This window comes from Clinocottus analis, unplaced genomic scaffold, assembly GCF_023055335.1.
Source record: "Clinocottus analis isolate CAN_PGR_092001 unplaced genomic scaffold, fCliAna1.0.p SCAF_4, whole genome shotgun sequence".
Taxonomy (NCBI): Eukaryota; Metazoa; Chordata; class Actinopteri; order Perciformes; family Cottidae; genus Clinocottus; species Clinocottus analis.
This window is the reverse complement of record NW_027176153.1, coordinates 20,713,499-20,732,479: the sequence shown is the minus strand read 5'-3', so window position 1 is coordinate 20,732,479 and position 18,981 is coordinate 20,713,499. Positions and strand designations below refer to the sequence as shown.

The following is an 18,981-nucleotide window of genomic DNA, read 5'->3' as shown; positions in this document are numbered from 1 at the left end:
CCACCAGCATGCTCCATTACCTTCCTTCATTGCACAGTTGCACAGTTGAAATCACACATTAGGGTGGATCCAACATGAAATGACAAGTTACGGGGGCTCAGGACGCACCAGCTGATTATTTAGGTGGTGGAGGGTGAAAAGGCCGGGGTGAAGGGATGGGTGGGGTTGAGCTGAGGCAGGAATGGGATTTAGGGAATTGGTGGAGAACTGTATTGGCATTAAAAGTCTTGGGAGCGCAGAGGCGCAGAGCAGCACAGCACACCTTAAGAGCAGAAGCTCATTTCAATCGGTATAATTAGCCCGTGGTAATGAAATAAGTCAGAGGCACTGCCACCTTCACTTAAGAGAAAATCGATCCGTATTTTAGGGAGTTTATTAAAGCTTAGGAATAATGGGGAGAAGGGATAGAAGGGGTGGAGGAGATGGGGGGTGTTAAGTCGACGTTAACAGCTAATCAGAAGATGAGAAGAGGTAGTAGCATCGGAGGGGGGGGGAGAAGCTCGACAAGAAGCAGAACGGATATCAGCCGGAGTCAGTCAGAGCAGATGTGTTCCAGGTCTCTGCTATTTCACAGCGAGAAGCCAGGGGATGCTAGAGCGATGCACACGCTCAGACCCTATAGCCTGGATTACGATGACATCACTCTGTGAGAATGAAAACCAATCAAAACGTGGTGTAACCGAGGATCCTGAGTGATGGGCGGCCACCGGACATCCTCGCCACAGGGGGGGGTCCCCCACGGAGGTTTTGCCTGTGGTCGGAGGGAGCTGGTGGACAACCTGAGCTTGGTAAGAGCAGGGGTGTGGTGAGATAATCGCTGATGGACATCTCTCCTCCGGTGTCCCAAAATGCATGCTGGTAGATGGGGAGGGTGCTGCTCGCTCATTTATCCAGCCGTCTGGCCAACTCACCTGGAGTGATGGGGGAGACGTCAGAAAGGCAGGCTGCTATTTCACGGCCTGTTAAGCGCTAATGCCGCAACATGCCCCGCGCTCCAATTTTAGGGAACAGGGAGCATTACCGTCCGACTCAAGGTTTCGTCCGTCTGGACGGTGGACTTGGAGGGTAGTGGAAGAAGAAGGAAGTGGTGGGGAGGAGGAGGAGAGGAAAGGGCAGCGAGGAGGAGACGGGTCGAGAGCGGAGACGAAGAAAAATCTCGGGGAAAGAATTCAAAGACGGGGGGAAACGGAGGGAGAAAGGGCCCTCAACGGGAGCGAGAGGAAGCGAGAAAGAGGGTAGAGCCTCGGTTTACACGGGCTGCTGAGCCAGCACTGCAGAGTGGACAGGACAGCAAGCAGCACGCGCTGACATCCACTCATGCCACGCTAGGCTGCCTCTAGCAGGCCCCAGAAGGGCCTTCGCTCCCGGACTTCGCAGCCTCTCTCTCTCGCCGGAGCCACTGAACATCACGGGTCTGAGCTACCCACAGCGCCTCTCTGTGCACTAAACCTGGCCCATGTAATAACCACAGAGCCTCTATTAAGCACTGGGTGGCTGGGGAATCAGAGCGGCTACAACAGAGCATGAGGGATGTAAAGACCCCCCCCCTCCCCTCCCCTCATGTAAAACAATTGAGGTTGCGCTCAACTTCTGTCAACTCTTTGTGCTCTGCCTTGTGAAGGTATGATATGAATTATGCATTCAAATGGATCTTTTCCCTTCGTCATCGAAATACAGTACCAAGCAGAAAGAGATCGATCTTCATCCTCTCCCCGTGGCCTCAAACTTTCACTGTACAGAAGGGCAAAGGTCAAGTCATTTGGATGTGCTTACAGTAAACATGCCTGTGCATTATGGGTCACGGTTCCCATCATAGGATGCTTACGGCGGTGATGGATCGCTTCCCTCAGTCGGTCTTGTGGGGTGAGCCGATCGCGGGACATGACTCAGGTGTTCCAAGGCTGTCTAGATGTGTGCACACACACAAGCACAGGATCACACCACACCGTCACAGCAGGGACGGTGTGTGTGTGTGTGTGTGTGTGTGTGTGTGTGTGTGTGTGCACTGTATTCTTATGTACCGTGTGTGAAATAGCAGAAGTTTTGGTGCAATTTCTATGATCCAATTGCAGCCATAAGTCAGCTTCTATGTGCTCTCTCTCTCTCTCCATCTCCCGCTCGCCCTCTCTCACTTCACTAAGCTCACCTTCACACACCTTGCACTGCTGAGCACAATTAGCAATTAGCTCTGGTAAATTAGACTGGTTACAACATATCAGAGCCCACACGGCGAAAATCAGAGAATGGAGTATCACACCGAGTGAACCCTCCGTCCGTCCTCACGTGTGTGACTCTTGATGATCGCTCTTTAGTTCGTCCTTTATGTTACGTTGTCGCACACTGTAAACTGCGCACTACAGGTTTAGTGATTCAGACAGCTCTGCCTCTGACGTCTTATTGCTACTGATGGACATAAAATACCGTAATAGTCACCAGCGCATTACTCAATGTCCATGTCAAGTGTCGACTGGAATGTAAAGAAACGCCTGTTCTTCAAACACTTAAGGGCTGTATAACCTTTCTGTTTCCAGCATGAGTTGCTTCTGTTTCAGTCTGGCTAAAATCCAGACCCTCACCGCCAGCAATGCATCATATGATGTGCTCCATTTGGCGGCCCAAGTACACATCGGACACGCCTTGACAAGTCATCAGGACCACACGGCGTATACAGCGTGGAGCGTATGAGGGGAATCTGGAGCGCTGCCCTGGATTCAAGAATCTTTTGTGTTACATTTCACCTTAAGAGCAAATGTCTTCAGCTATGCCTTGCCAAGAAATGTCTTTTTTAAATATTATTTTCATAAAGATGAGTTGGTCACAGAGGTCCGGATATTTTTGTACAGTAACAATATGTTTCTCCTTGTCTATTGTGACAGCTATGAGACCACAGAAGAAGAGCACGCGTTATCACTGGCCGAGAGAAGATACAGTAGCTGTGATGTGCCAGTTGAGAGTTGCTTTAAAGAAAAAAATGGCTGCTTTTCTGGAGCATTGACCAGCATTGATGCTGGAAAATAGGACAGTGTCAAACAGTACAGCATTCTGTTGGGGGGGGGAGTGCTGAAGTAGCAGAAGTAAGGTAGAAGTTGGCATGTATTAAACTGCCATCCGTTGCCACTTTCAAGCTTTAGATATATGCTTATATAACATATAGAACATGTATGCACGCTGTAGGGATGGTTTGAGGAAACAGTAGAGTAATAACAGTGCAAGCAGAGTTCAACAGACAACTTCTAGATTCAACTTCTACTGCATCAAACCTCCCCTCGCCTCTTCTTGGGAGGACAGACCTTAAAAGGGTCAGTCATGACACCACCTTTCATTATAACCTGACCTAGAGCTGAAGCTGGTGTGACATGCTAAAAAGACCTCACACATTAAACTCACCCCCCAAAAAAGAAGTGAAATTGGCAAGTACGACTTCATCCTGTTGCCGAAATAAAAAATATAAAATATACTGCACTTTATAAGAGTGTAGGGTTTGATTAAGAAATCTTGATTCGGCTCTTTATGTAAGCCAGCAGACCTCACAGGGTACAACGTGTGTTCTGTGAACCAACACGCTAAACACTACTGCACATAATCTCTATTCACGTGTCAATAAAAACCCTGTCAACGCATGTTTGGCTGACTGAAAATAACGTAACGGTGCAGCAAGGATGGATGTGTGTTGTCCCAACGGGTTATCAAACCACTGCAGGACTGGAGATGACACTGAGCTGGCAAGGCGAAAGGAAGAGGCCATTTTCTTGGAGTGACAAATATCTGGAGGAGTACAAACAGAGAGCAGTGGGCCTGCTGGGAGAATGCCTGAGCTTTGTCTTTGTCTCACTGCGTGACACAGACTCACAGCACCACTCCCTCAGGTGTGTGGTTAGGTGTGTGTGAATTATGTGACCGTGTTTGTGTGTGTGTGTGTGTGTGTACATGTGAACACACTTACACGGAGAGGAGACCAGAATCTAACTCTTTTTCCAATTCTCAACTTCTGTGCTGCCGGCATCCGTGCGCTTGTGGCCAAATCATGAGAAAGAGAGCCAAGCCCCAAACTTTAGCACTACTGAAAGCAAAAAGGCGGGTGAACTGCTCAGGGGCCCGGACCACATCTGGGCCCTTTATGGCAGCAGCTGGGATGCGGAGTGACGTGGAGTGAGGTAAGGGAACGCCGGCTCGACAGTACTGCTTTGAGCCGGCAAGATTAATGTAGGCTCTCTGGAGCAAAGGCAACATCCAGAGCCTTAATAAGGTACAAACAATTGGTTCCACTCCACCGGCTTCCCAGGGAAAACTATTGTTGTGCCGCATTGTTTCTTGGTAAGGCTCCTTGGAGACGCCGGCCCGACTGCAGCATGTGACTGTCTCCATTACAGTCAGGGGAAAGCTCGCTGTGGACCTGTGTTTGTCTGTGTCAGGGTGAAGGCTGGCGCTCGCCTGCACCACATACACCCCCCACACCCCCGCCTCCCCCTTTCACTCCCTCTGAATCCAAACTCTTGTAAGCGCACTCACCTCGACTCCCTGCACTTTCAACTTCATGTGATCCTCCCGTGTGGTCTTCCCGTCTTTCCTCTTCTTCCAGCAGTAGCCATCCTTTCTGTACTTCACCTTCTTCCTATTGTACAATATCATCGACCCATTCTGCGGCCTGGATCCGGAGAGAGACCGGGCAGAGAGAGAGAGAGAGAGAGAGAGAGAGAGCAAAAGAGAGAAAGATGAGAGGAATTTTTAGGCAAAGCTACAGCACAGCTCGGGGACTCATTTTAGAGATGTACAAAGAGGCCCGACATGAGTCCGCGCCAGGCAGAAAATGCACCAGTGACTTAGATGACAAGACTTCTTTATGGTGTTTTTCAGCATTGGTATGCACAGTTTGACAATGAACAAAGCGCCCTTCAGCATACATTTCGCCCCAATGAGAAGTGTGTGTGCCGCGAGCAGCTATAGTGACACTTCTTCTCACGGAGTAAATTACATGAAGGGCAGTGTGTAATGCAAGCAGCGTGGGGGGGGGGCTCCCTTCCTTATCTGTGATTCATCCAACTCAAATGAGTTGTGGTGTTGGAAGTCCCTCGGGGGAACGAAGATCCTCCCTTCCACTCCATTCATAATTCATTCTCCCTCCACCAGACCACAGCCTGTAGGCTCATAATGATATAATGTAACTATTTGATGATAATCTGCCTTTCTACTTCGATATGTAACAGAGGCATTTGGCGCTCGCTGCTAAACATTAACTGAAAGTGTAGCATAAAACATTTATGACTTACTCAACAATTAGTGAGTGAGCAGTTGGACTGAGTTTTGTGTGGGTGTTTTTGTATTTGTATTATTATTTCTTTTGTTTTGGTGTGGGTATCTGCAGCATCAACCCAGACACACTACAGTTTCCCCACGCACTTTTGCTCTCACACACAAACGCGCGCGCTCGCTCGCTCGCTCGCTATGATTTGGAGCTCTACCAAATGAGAGCAGGCTTGCCTCAGTGTTCGGGGCCTCGCAGGGCACGAGTGGGAAAGCAGTCTGCCCAAGCTGCTGAGGAGGCAGAGTATCTGTTGAGCGGCTTATGCTGCGTTACACACAACAATTCCTGACCTCCTACTAGAAAAAGTACAGCAGAAGACCACTCAAAGTCGGAGTTCCTACTTGTGAGCTGTTGTCCGACATCACACACAAAATGGAAGCGCACATTGTAGGTGGAAAAACTATCAGCTGAAAGGCAACTTAAAGTAAATTACAATGAAAACATGTTATAGTCAAACCTGTTCTACATGTTGATGCTAGAGGTTGTCAAAATTATTGATGTCAGAATAGGTTTTGTGATGATATTAAGTAGGTGGTGACAGGAAGCAATCGTCTCTGCACAACAGTTATTCGGAAAAACGTGCACCCCCCCCCCCAAAAAAAAAAATATGCATCCAAAATGTGGACGCGTGAAATATCAGTGTGTCACGGTCAGCCATGTTGGTTTTTTTGTTTACATTCGCCGTCGCGCACCTGGAACGCTTCGAGGTCGGAAGTTTCAACGGGGAAAAAATTCCGACCCCGAGAGATGTCGGGAACGCAGACATCTGGTGAGCCTTGTTAGCCTCGTGTTCACTGTTCACATGCATATAGACACAACACACACACAACTAGGAACACAAAAATTGAGAAAAAAAACCTCTCATCAAAGCAAAGAACAAAAGCCGAGTTGATTTGTGTCCTCTTTAACGAAATTCAAAATAAGAAAACCCAACGGTTGTTTTGCATTGTTTTGTTGTTTATTGTAAAGCTTTTTTTTCCATAAGGTTTATTTATAACGCTGCATGCATCATTTTGCAGGGCTGCCTTTTGGGGCCAGAGCGCGTGTTTATCTTGGTATCACTCATCAATCATTTTCCCAGCCGGATCTCAGGGGCCAGCGGAAGGGGGAGGAGATGGGGTAGGGGAGGTGGGGTCCCTGCAGTCCCCCCTCTGTGGCCCCTGACAGCACCTTCTAATGAGAGACGCCACTCACACACTGACGTGCTCACTCCTTGCTGATCTCCCTTCTTCCCTTTCCTCCTCCCTTCCCTCTCTCTTCTTGCCGTCAGTCAACCCGAGATGCGCACCAGGGACCGTCTTTGTCTCCTCCCTCGCTCCGACTCCTCTTCTGCCGTCTCTCTCTCTCTCTCTCTCTTGTTTCATCTGTCTCAGGATCCCTCACCTGCACTCTCCCACACCTCCCTCTCTCCTGCTGTTTTTCTCCTCACTCACTGCCCACTCTTGTTTAGCACTCGGCATACTTTGCAGAAAACAACTATTAAACCGACATTTTTATTGGTCAGTTTGAAAAGTGGGGAACTGCTCAATGGGCTGTGTGGGATATACACAAAGTATAAATTGTGTTCTGGTTTACAGCATCCGTAATGTCAGCCATCGTGGAGGCGCCATCATAAATGGCACTCATGAACTAAGAACTTTGCAGATTGCCGCAATCTCAACATGTACTTCCGCCGATTTGCATCCCAAATGTCACTTGAAGGACACTCGTTCGACATGCCTGCATCAGCAGTTGGCATCGTTCAAACGGCAGAATGGCCCTCTCTCTCTCTCTCCCTCTTTCTCTCTCTCTCTCTCTCTCGCTCTCTCTCTGTCGGTGCGATCCGATTATTTGTTTCGATATCATTCTGGGTTTTGTCCTTCAAAAAGATACCGGGAGTGTGTGTGCCTCTTAAAATGTAGCCCAGCTTGAGACAAAAAGATGGGCGCAGATGAGATAAGGCAGAAAATCAAATGACACGGGGCTATCTGATCTCCTCCAGAGCACTGGAAATTGGGGTGAGGCTTCGGTGTCAGAGGCTCCACGCCGTATTTATCGGCTCTGCGCAAAAACGTATCAGCTCAGCTATTTTTGAGGACTGTTAGGTAGATGCTATTTTCAATTCAAGGCACTTTGGGCCGGGAGGAGAGCGCCTCGGCACCCACTCAGGAGTCGGTCTGAGGTAGAGGCCGGTCTAAAATGCATACTTTGGCAACATAACTTGTCTCCTCTTCCTGCTGCTGTCTCCCTCCCTCCCTCCCTCCCTCCCTCCCACTCATCCTCCTACCACTGTATACTTAGGCGTTTCAATTAATCTTATCAGAATTATACATATTTATACATGAGGGGAAAAAGCTAACTGCTCCGTTATCAAAGAAGCGTGACAGGAGGCTCTCTGTCTCAGATGCCTAAATGTGGCAGATTAATATGGAAATGCAGGCCTCTGACAAAGTGCACACAAGCGCCACAGCCGCCTCGTTCCTCTTTGGAGTTTGCTGCGATAACAAGCTTTACCCTCAGGGTGGTGTTAGGCCTTGTCCAGTCCTTTAGGAATCATTCATTTACCCAGGTAATGGCATTCGCTCAATCAGATTTGTTCATTTGAAAAAGTCAGGAGAGGGTGGGCGGGGGAGGGGGCGCGGGGGAGGGGGTTATGAGGTTGGTGACGTGTTCAGCATGGGTAAGAAACCCAAAGCAGGGGGAGCCTCGGCCCAGAGGCAAAACGCAGCTCTCGGGCTCAGCTTCAGCGTCTAAAGGCCGATAGGCAGTAACACAGAGAGGAGGTGGAAGCCAGAACAGCCAGACAGAGAGAGACAAATCTGTGTGAGAGGTGCTCGTGTTCCCGACAGGGATCAGTGAGGAGAATCCTCAGCTCTGGTGAATCGTGCCAGAATCCGAAAATGTTCCGTGAAAAACACATTGATTGAAATTTCTGACTTGAATAAACATATTCATGAAGAACACAAGCGGGCTTATTGTGCGCAGATACAGACACGTTTTCTTTTGGCAAGAATGAGCTATTCATGGACTATACAAAATAAATAAAAGGATTCATAGTATGTCCTTCATATTTAAGCAAGCAATACAACTATTACTGGACACCAGACTCAAAATTACTCAACTGTTTCAAGTGTGCTCTTGTCAAAAGGGTGACAGAGAATGAAAGAGTTGTGTCTTGGTGAACCGCTGGAGCAGTGATAAGTGTGCTCCAGCCCCTTTCCTAGTTCCCATGATGCACTGGGTTTGATTAATACCATACATGCTGTTTTTCTCCCCAGCAACTTCTGCTGGCAAGACAGCCGAGAGCAGAGCAGAGGAGAGGAAAGGAGAGGAGGAGAGGAGATGAGATGAATCGAGAAGAGGAGTGGAGGAAAGGAGGGGAGAGGAGAGGAGTAAAGGAGAGGAGAGGAGAGGATAAAAGAAGAGGAGGAGAGGGTAGGAGAGGAGTAAAGGAGAGTAGTAGAGGAGAGGAGGAGAGGAGAGGAGAGTAGTACAGGAGAGGAGAGTAGGAGAGTAGTAAGGGAGAAGAGAGTAGTAAGGAAAGGTGAGTAGTAGAGGAGAGGACAGTAGTAAGGAAAGGTGAGTAGTAGAGGAGAGGACAGTAGTAAGGAAAGGAGAGTAGTAGAGGAGACAAGAGTAGTAAGGAAAGGTGAGTAGTAGAGGAGAGGACAGTAGTAAGGAAAGGAGAGTAGTAGAAGAGAGGGAGAGGAGAGTAGTAGAGGAGAGGACAGTAGTAAGGAAAGGAGAGTAGTAGAGGAGAGAGGAGAGTAGTAGAGGAGAAGAGAGGAGAGTAGGAGAGGAGAGCTGGGTCGGAGAGACTTTGAAGATGGGAGGGTGAGCTGGTTGGGGCCTGAAGTGGCTCAGAAGGGAGGAGACACCTGCTGTTCTCAATTACCCATCAGAGCCTTCAGCCATCACAGCCTTTACCCCACTGTGTCAACAACCCCACTCACACCTACTACTCATCCAAACACATCAACACACACTCCAATACACACCTACACTCAATGTCTCACACACAAACACACACACCAACCCTATTAAGTCTAAATACGAAGCTCAAATATGCCCCTGAGCGCACACACACACACACACACACACACACACACACACACACACACACACACACGAGCGTCACGCACAAGTACAAATGCACACCAAGTTTTCTGGTAACCCCGTTGCTCCGCTCAGGATAACATTAATAGCAAGACGAGTGACAGGACATCAATAACAGACGGATGCCGGTCATTACCGGCTCTGTCAATCACAGGTAAAACATAGGTCACATGTGTTCAAACGCGCACGTGCGCGCAAACGCACGCTGGAGCCGCCGCCGCCGCCCGCGCCGAGAGCGTTTCCACGTGCGGGCGCTATTAGACTTTAAGCGACGGCGCTCTATTAGACGGCAGCTCATCTTTGAGCCGGTTGTGCGCGAGCAGAAAAAGAAGGTGGCGGCGCCGGCGTCGGGAGCTCCTATCTGGACGCATCACGTGCAATTGATGACTCGCAGATAAGCCGCTCCCTTTCAGCCCCGCCACAGAATGCATCAGGAAGTGGGGCGTTCGCTAAAACTACTTTAAATGTAAATCTGCCATGGCCTCAGGATTGAGATTCATTGTCTGCGCTGCTCTGAACCCCTCCAACTCCCCCGCCAGCGTTTCGTATGTCGAGACGCCGCGGGTCGCGCACCTCTTTGACTGCCAATGAGGCCGCGGCGCCCGGTCACCGTGATGCCAACGGTCCTTACGCCTCTGCTCCTGAGTGGCCGCGGCCTTCAACCGTGAATGCCTAATTATGTACGATAATAAAGGGTGTGGGAGGGGGGGGGGGGGTCAGTCAGCTGGAACAAGTTACGCAACATCTTTTAAATCATATCGCATCATCACTTTTCTCCCTCCCCCTCACTCTGACCTCTGGACTGTCTGGTAAACGGTCACGGCCGTCTTTGAAAAAACTAGAAAAGAATGAAGGATAACCAGGGAAAACGGTGACGGCGGCAAACTGAATTAGACTGAGATGAATCAAGGAGAAGTTGCATTTCCCAAATATGATATTTTGCGTATCTCCAAGGCTGTACAGATGGAGCACAATGTTTTGTTGATCCAATGTGCTCAACTAAATACAACAGTAATGATGAGAGGCTAGCTGGGCTCCTGGAGTTGTAATTCAGGCTATGGAGACAGATCGTCTCTCTCTCTCTCTGTGTCTCTCTCTCTATCTATACTGCCAGTGACTGCCACAGTACTCAGGCCCCGGACCACTGCCCTCCAGCACAAAACAGATGTTCCCCCCCCCCCGCACCCTCCCCACACTTATCTCAATGAAAAAATCACAGACAATTTACAAAGAATATAAATTACGGTCGTAGCTACACATCCGTGTCTCTGTCCCTGTAAGACCTTGTAAAAGAGGATAAGGGTGAATTGGTGTGGGAGGGTGGGTGGATTGTTGGGAGACAACATAAGGCGGATGGAAGCAGTGGGGGGGGGGGGGGAGGAAGAGGGGAGGGGGGGGTTTGGTGTTGCTCTTATCTGGTCCACAGCAGCCCAGCAGAATGAGAGGGAGGCTGGTGACTGGCGGTGATGCTGCGCTGATAGCGCTAAGCCGGTTTCATGCACATTTCAGGGAGGCTGCCGTCACTACTCAGACTTAAAGCTCTCAGCTCCTGCCAGTGGATGAGGTTGGGACGTTATTTACAAATAGCCATGTCATACACTGGTTACCCCGCTCCGCTCTGTGTGTCCCACCCCTCACACACAAACACACACACACACACACACACACACACACACACACACGCACAGAGCAGTGAGGGCTAAATGTGCGGCTTTGATGTACAGCTTAGGTGACATGGAATTTGAATTTCAGTGCTTGTAAGGTTTTGGCTGTGAAGACGTTTTTTATTCACTCGAAATGCACACTGTCTGTGTGTGTGTGTGTGTGTTTGTGTGTGCGCGTGCACACATAATATGTTTAACTGGGCTGAAATGTCGATGACTTTCAACTGCTTGCTCAAAAGGCTTCCACATCACATTTGTGGTGAATGCTATTTTCAGCCTTTAGTCAGTGTGCATATGCTTACTTGGAAATAGCGACAACAGAGGCGATGATTCATACCTCGCATCCTCTCCGCTAATCTTCACAAATCATCCGTGGTGTGTCTCAGTACGTTGTAAATAAAAAGGTGGCACGGGAATGAAGCTTCTCCATAGCCCCGACCCCCCCCCCCTCCCACACCCCACCGCTGACAACTGCATGCTGTGTGCGTTGTGCGTGTGTGGACCGAAGTCCTGCAGCACTGCCTTATTATGACACCTTGTAAAGAGGATGCTTTTGTACTCTCAATAATGCATGGGCAGCAGGGAATTGCATAGAGCCTTACTTTATGTCATGAGGCAGAGTTGCTGTTTTAGCAGCTCGGGCTCTCCCATGGTAAGAAATACTAATGCAATTAAATCTAAGTCGAACGAGACTGCAGCAACAAAAAAGGTCAGGTTTTCATGATTAGCAACAACAAGATGCTTTCTATTAAAACGAGGAGCAGGAGGATTCAGCTAGCAGGTTAATGATGCGGTTATGTACTTCAAGAGCCAAATTCACTGCCGAGGATCAAAGATCTTTATTTCTCTTTACTGGCTCCCTAGTAATGCTACATTCAACAAGTAAAATAAACTTGTGTTGTGTCATTGACCGTATCTAAGATGAAAGTGTGAGGGCCAGTATGGAAACAAAAAGCAAGGAAAGATCAGTAGAAGAAAAAGTTGAAGGTTAAGGACCACAAACTGTACAACGTTAAAACGTTGAGCCGGTTTTTTGCTGGCAAAGGTTTCTATGAATGTATATATTTCAATTACACTTTCTTTAAAGCGACCAACCACATTGCAAAGTATTGTAAAAGCGGGGCGTCCTCCCAGAAGATATGGGGATGACATGAAGTCCACGAGGCGGGATTTGTCTGTCCGGGACAGAAACATGATGGGGCAAGGACATCATGGCTCACGCCAGACCGAGCTTATGGATCACATGGACGTGGCCCTCCTCGCCTCCCCCTCCGGAGCAGGCGGTGCCACCACAGCGCCGCTGACCTTCCCCTATTGATCCCTCAGTGACGGAGCGCTGCTAAGGCCAGCTATTGAACCACGTATGATTAATTCACAAATCCTGCCTTGTCCACAAAAAAGGGCGAGAGAACAAAGTGCGAGCATAGGGAACGAGCGAAAAGAGGAGGGATAAAGAGCCGGGGAGGTCAAAAAAACTCCACTTTTTTTAAAGTGAGACTGAACTGAGAAGTGCTGCTTTACAAGCTGACCAAGCTGTACGGCACATCTCGGAGTCCGTTCTGTCACACACAAAACATCAACGCCGCGATGGGAGGAGGAGGAGGTTGAGAAGAGGGAGTAATAAAAATAAAAAAAGAGAGAGAAAAGGGAAAGAGACAGGAAAACAGAGAGCGAGAGAAGAGAAGAAGCTTTTCTTCCTCTCCCGTCTCCTGTTCCTTGCTCCCATTTTAGTCACGAGGACAGACCGGCGAGGGCGAGGGGTTGAAATTGAGCTGTAACTCTATCTGTGTGCTGGAGCGAATCAGAAAGTCTATCCCACCTTTCACCTGGGAATCACAGCTCTCTCTGTGCCCTGTCTGGTGACCATACCAACCACCGCTAGGCATCATGGGATTAATTGGAGCCCAGAGCTCAGCAGGCAGCTCAGGCACAGATACAGAGCGAGGGGGTAGGGGGAGGGGAAGGGGGGGTGGGAGAGAAGGACGGACATCAGCCACGGTCAAGTGACGGTGGCCATGCAGATCAAATTGAATTTCAGGCATTGGTTGCATTGCAGAGCCGATACGGTCTCGGAGGTGGCGCTAAACGTATTGGAGGTCCAAGCCACCTCCGCAGTAACGCACGGATTGGATTCCAGGATGACGGGTTTTTTTCTTCTCTCGATCCCTGTGTGTGTTGTGTGGGGATTTCACACAAACACTGTGATTTGCCTCCTTTGCCAAGAATGTTGAGTAAACAGAGGTTGGCCTACTGTGTCCTGTACGGGCTCGATAAGGGGAAAGGACAGGTGGAGATGGAGTCAAATGTTGTTAAAGAAATATATTTTGAAATTTACATATGACCTGGGACGACCTGTTTACGATTAGGTGATGACCACAAGAAAGAAACATAAAGATAATTAGGCTATTTGCTTGAAAAAAGGAAAACTGCCAGTAGATAAACTTTTAGTTTTATAGTTGCATTTCAGGGTGAGCAGCGGTGCACTGTATGCTAATGAGGATGTTATGCAAGTGTGACGGCATTTCTTTCCCACAGCAGCTAAACCCGAATGATAATACATGCTGGTCACTCCTGGTTGGTCGTTGGCAATTAAAAGTTAATGTTCGCAGGAAATATTTTCAGAAATGCAGCGGTTTCTCTGCAGTCGGTTAATTCATTGGCCGTCGAGCCGAGCTCCGACTATCCTTTGCGCCGCTGCAACAGAGCCGTGTGCGGCACAATCGGTATGATCCAATTCTCTACAAAACAGATTAGAGCCGCTCAGCTGGCCAAAAGATCAGACTGCGGTTGTATTGGGACGCTTTCAGCTTGCGAATGTGTGCAACTGTGTCAGTGTGGAGCACAGCGTTCATGGAGAATCCACTGCAACCCGGTTAAACAAAGCACTGATGGAGAAACACATCATGGATATCGGCCCTGTTTACTTGTTGACAATTAGAAGTAGACCGTGCTGTTTCTATGTAGACGCTGTGGATTCTCCGCAGACGGCGATGTTGATCGTGGACCCCGAGAGCAGCACCGTGAACACATTGGTTACTTTTGATGGACGGGTGAGCATCCAGGCGGGATCCATTCTTAGAGGTCATCCTGGGTCATGATAAGAGTACGTTTTACACAACGCAAATCCCTCTGAGGAACATTTGGGATTTGCGAAATTGGGCTTTACCACTGTATTTGAACTGAATAATGAAAATTCTTGGAAACTGTGAGGTTTAAAAACATGTTTGTCCTTTCGTGATTTGTATCTAACCAGGACGTTTTCGGGGCTCATTACGACATCGTTGTAAAAAAAAGATATGACAGCTTTCTGGCATGTTGTGTAGATGTTTCTTGAGCGTTTACAATAGCAGGAAAGAGGCAAACAGGAGCATGGCCTGAAAGGTGAGATGCAACTGAGCGTGTGTAGGCCGGGTAGTGTATATAATGTTATGGGTGAGTGTTAGTCAAGTGGTCCCACAGGACCCCCAACACCCCCCTCCCCCCTTTAGATGCTCACTCACACTCAATTTCTCCGGGTGCGTTTGTATATGATGACCCTTGACCTTAGCCCCTGGCAACATGTCTGAGATCCCTCCTGCTTTCGTCTCTGCTGCATCAGCTGGGGCCAGGGCCTCACACACACACACACACACACACACACACACACATACAAACACACACTGACGGCATGACGGCGCGACGTGGAGAATAAGTCAACTCCACTTCCCCTGGTTATACACGACGACGCTGATGGGTTTTACCCAGACAATGAAGATGACGGACTGTGTGTGTCCTGCAATGTTTATCTACTGCCGTCCAGCTACAGACTCCCACAGCCAACGACATGCACACACACACACACACGCGCGCACACACACATCTGAATACACTCATAAAGTAGTCAGCAAGGCACACCTCTAATCATGGTCACCCCTGCCTTTTCATTTTCCAAGTTCACTGGCCCATTGAGCTCCCACACACTAAATCACATCAACACCCTCTCCTCCATAAATGATCCGCCCACAAACATTCTCTCTGTCCTCCATTCCTCCTTTGCTGGCTTGAAAAAAAAGAAGAAAAAAAAGACCCACATACTCAGACACAGAAATATACAGACACACTCAAGGCAGGGCTAGCATGATAGTAGGCATAGCATTAAAAACATCCCACACAGCTCAGGGGTGGACTAAACACAGGTGATTCCAAAAACATGAAATGTTTATCCTTATTCATACTATTCTGGCACAAAGCATGACTTTGACACACTTCCTGAAGCAGCATTTCTAAACTCCAGCGGCACGAGGGCCTGCCGCACCGGCCTCGCCGATTGACTATTTCCCCCCCATATTTGACACACCGGTGAGTCCGTTCATCAGTCACCTCAACAAGCCGGCTGTGAGAACCTGCGGAGGCCCGGGTCGGGTTCGGGGGCGAGCGGCCGCGGCACGGCGAAGAGTTTGCTTCTGGCTCGGTGCCTGCGAGCACCGGGCGAAGGGAGCCGGAGCGCTCGCGAATGAAATCAATTTTGTACGTATTCGCGTTAGATGGAGTAGTATTTGCAACTTCACAACTCGTCGGTCGCTCGTATTTCTTTCAAATATCATATTCTGCAGGGTTTTTCCCTTTGATCACAAGGATGTGAAAAGAGGGGGAGGCAGAGAGCTGATGGAGATCCACGACTGTCACCCTGAGACTGCGTTGAATACGTGAAGGATGTTATACAAAACTAAAACATGACACATATCCCTATTTCAGACGTAAGTAAGTAGTGTCCCTCGTGTTAATGTGTGACAGGCCTGGATATACCCAGAGCTAATCTCAGCAGGAACTTGTGACGTACGGCGGAGGGGAAAAAATATCTATGTCGATTTCTGGCTGCTTCTCCTCTCTGTGTTTCTACTGCGTGCCTCTCAGGAAACCGAGAGACAGTGTTTTTTTTTAATTTTTTATATAGTTAGAAGGACCCTGCCGTGTCACCGCCCACAGGCAAACACAACCATGGTCTGCTGCTCCTCCTGGAGCCCCGCTGTCCTGCTGTGGCAAAATTCTTGGGGAGGACAATGAGATACCGCGGCGGCCGGCGTTGGCATTGTGATGAACTACTTCGAGAAGCAATCATGCGAATTTACATCATCCCTTGACATTTTGGCCCCGCACTCCACGCGCTATCAGTGCGGGGTGTCTCGTCTGTGTTAGGGTTTCTGAGCGTGCCCTTATGCATGTGTGTGCGCACGTGGAATTAAATATCTTTTCCCTGACATTTAGCCTCTCTGTCCTGGCACTCAGCAGGAAGAGGCAACGTGGGAATGCCAATCTTGCAACATATTCTTTTCTTGGTGCGTGTGTTTGTGTGCGCGTGTGTCTATCTGTGTGTGTCTGTTTTGTGCAACCGTGTCAGAATTGGAATACACAGTTATTAAGGAGGGGAGGCCTGCCACTCATGTGTCTCCAGAGGGTGAGGAGACTAGACACCATATAGGAGGCAAGGAGAGGGGGGAAAAGGCAGACCGCGGGGAGAAACCCAGAACTAATGAAGGAGAGGAAGGGAGTGGTGAAAGTGTCAAGGCACCCATTGTATTGCTGGGCAGGAGCAGTAAAGACAAGCTAGTGGCCTCTGCAACTTTAAGATTGCCATTAAACTCTCGCCTTACTCGTGTTTATGGTTGGCTTTGTGTGTCAGAGGAGAAGGGGATCGTAAAGCGGGGCTTTGTCTGTCTGCCATCGATTTATTTCCTTCGTTAGGGTGATGACACTGCCTGCTTATGATGTCCTAGCACAGACTGTAATTACAGAGCACTTCTGTCTTTATTGATGTCACTTTGTTAGTTTAATTATGCTATATTGGGTTTTAGAGTCGCGGCAAGAGCAAAGCTATGATGTAGGGCAAATATCATCAATGGAACATCCTCTTTTGAAGACGTCGGGAGCAGAGAGTCGGGAGATAATTATTTCATAGACAGACGTCCAAAATAGACCCCGTGCATCTTAACATGTGCAAAGGCAGAGGGAAAGTAATCTGAAATTTAATGACTATTCTGTCTGTGTTATGACCAAAGTCAGAGGGAGGAGGCTGTGAGTGTGATGAGGGCCTTAATGGAAATGAAACACCTGGGTTCAACCTTGAGAGCGACTGTTTACGCGCCCAGTCCCCAGGTGCTGGGGTTGACTGAGAGTCGAGCGGTATGAGAACTATTGGGGCGTGTGTGTGTGTGTCTGTGTGTGTGTGTGCGCATACAGTGTACATGTATATATGATGGGATAGGACCCTGGGGGGAAGAAGTGCCATCTGAAGGTGACCCACGAGAGGAAGAGGAGGAGGGAGAGGCCACCTGCTTACTGGCGGTGGCAAAATGAGGGTGACAGCCATCCACCTGTCTGAGAACACTCATTTCAGACCCCATCTGCCCACCCCCCCCTTTGGGATATCTCCCTCCCCTCCCCCCCCCCAACCCCAGGGGACCCTGTGACCCTCGCTGTCGTCCCGTTGACCAGGCCTCCTGTCCACGGTCCCTGCGGCCGTCTGAAACTGCCACCGCTCACCTCCGGCCGTGAGGCCGTTCTGGGGCACTGTAATACAGCGCGATACATCGTTGGCAGTTTTACTCTGTTTCTCCTTTTTCTTGTTTTAAAGTGATACGGGGCGCCAGGCTGGGATGTGTCAGCCTGTGCCTATGAGTCTCCTGGCTTGGCTAAGTCATCACAGGTAGCCAACAGGGGAAAGGCCTGTATATTTGCTCCCCCTTTTTCTTCCTTTTTCCTCCGATGTTCTCCAAACTGAAAACTCATCATGGTGTTCTGTAGCACAGATAATCGCTGGCCAACAACAGAGCAATTTGGCAACTCAAACAATGGTCACATATAGTGCACTGTGTATTTGTCACTTCTCCCCCCCTCCATCCCTCCCTCCCTCCCTCTCCCTCTGTGCATGCAGCTGCCTGTGTTTCTTGCCATCGTAGAGTGGAACACACAGAATTACATTCTGTCGCCAACCAATCCACCCTGTGGATATATCTCTCTATTCGGGGGCTGTCTGTCTTGACTGCAGTCAGGCCCGTCTCTGTCTCCCATGGCTTCAGACTCGTGGCCCGGACGCAGGGTGTCTGTTTGCACTCGCTTTATGGGCTTCAACCACATAATGGAAGGGGGGGGGTCTGTGTGGAGAAGACCCACCAGACTTCTGACATGTCTTCTGATTTTCCAACAGCCCTCCAGGGCTGACAGGCCCACTGTACTCTACCTCTCTGCAGAGGGAAATTTGACTCCCCGGAGAGACAGACTGGGGAGAAAGAAGAGGATTTGAGAGGTGAAGGGAAGGGGGGAGGCAGGGAGGGGGGCAGAAAGATGGAGGACGCCCAAGATATGCGAAACATGAAACATCAGGTCTTTGCTCTTTCTAAAAGTGCCTTGCAAGGAAAATGACAGACCTGCCAGAAAGTGTGTGCTCAGAGTAAGGCAAATCTAATTTAGGGAAGCTTGCAAAGGTTTGTAATTAAGGCAGGTAGGGGCTTGGAGGAGCATCTTGGAGCTGGATGTCTGTCCTCTCAGGCTCTCACCGCTCTCTGCATGTTCTGCATGATTGCCTGTTGATTCGCAGCATATTGGTGTTACCCGCCTGCCTCCCTGGGAAAAGACATAATGATTCTTCAGCTATTCATGGCAGACATCACAAGGAGAACCCGAGTAACTGCTCTGCTGCTCCTCTCGGTGAGGGTGAGGGGTCCTTTCTCACAAAGCTCTTCTCAGTTGTGTGAGGTTGAGGAGTACGTGAGGGTGGGGGGGAGGGGGGGGAGACATTAAATAAAATGATTTGAAATGAAAGATTAAAGAGGTGGTAAGAAGCAACATGAGTAAAAAAGGGGGGATTGGTGAAGAAATTAAAAGTCGAGCAAAAAAGTGAGAATTTGCAGGAAAAAAGAAATGCAATTTAAAAGTTTGGCTTTT

The 18,981-nt window shown here is 49.1% G+C and overlaps 1 protein-coding gene across 12 annotated transcripts in view; it reads right to left on the bottom strand.

Moving 5' to 3' along the window:
- Positions 1-18,981, bottom strand: part of camta1a (calmodulin binding transcription activator 1a) — a 275,394-nt gene that overhangs the window by 110,325 nt on the left and 146,088 nt on the right. For all 12 annotated transcript variants that reach the window (XM_068596799.1, XM_068596790.1, XM_068596791.1 and 9 more), the window contains one exon: positions 4,510-4,645. In XM_068596799.1, the coding sequence (XP_068452900.1) occupies positions 4,510-4,645 (136 nt within the window). The remainder of the gene's footprint in view (positions 1-4,509; positions 4,646-18,981) is intronic.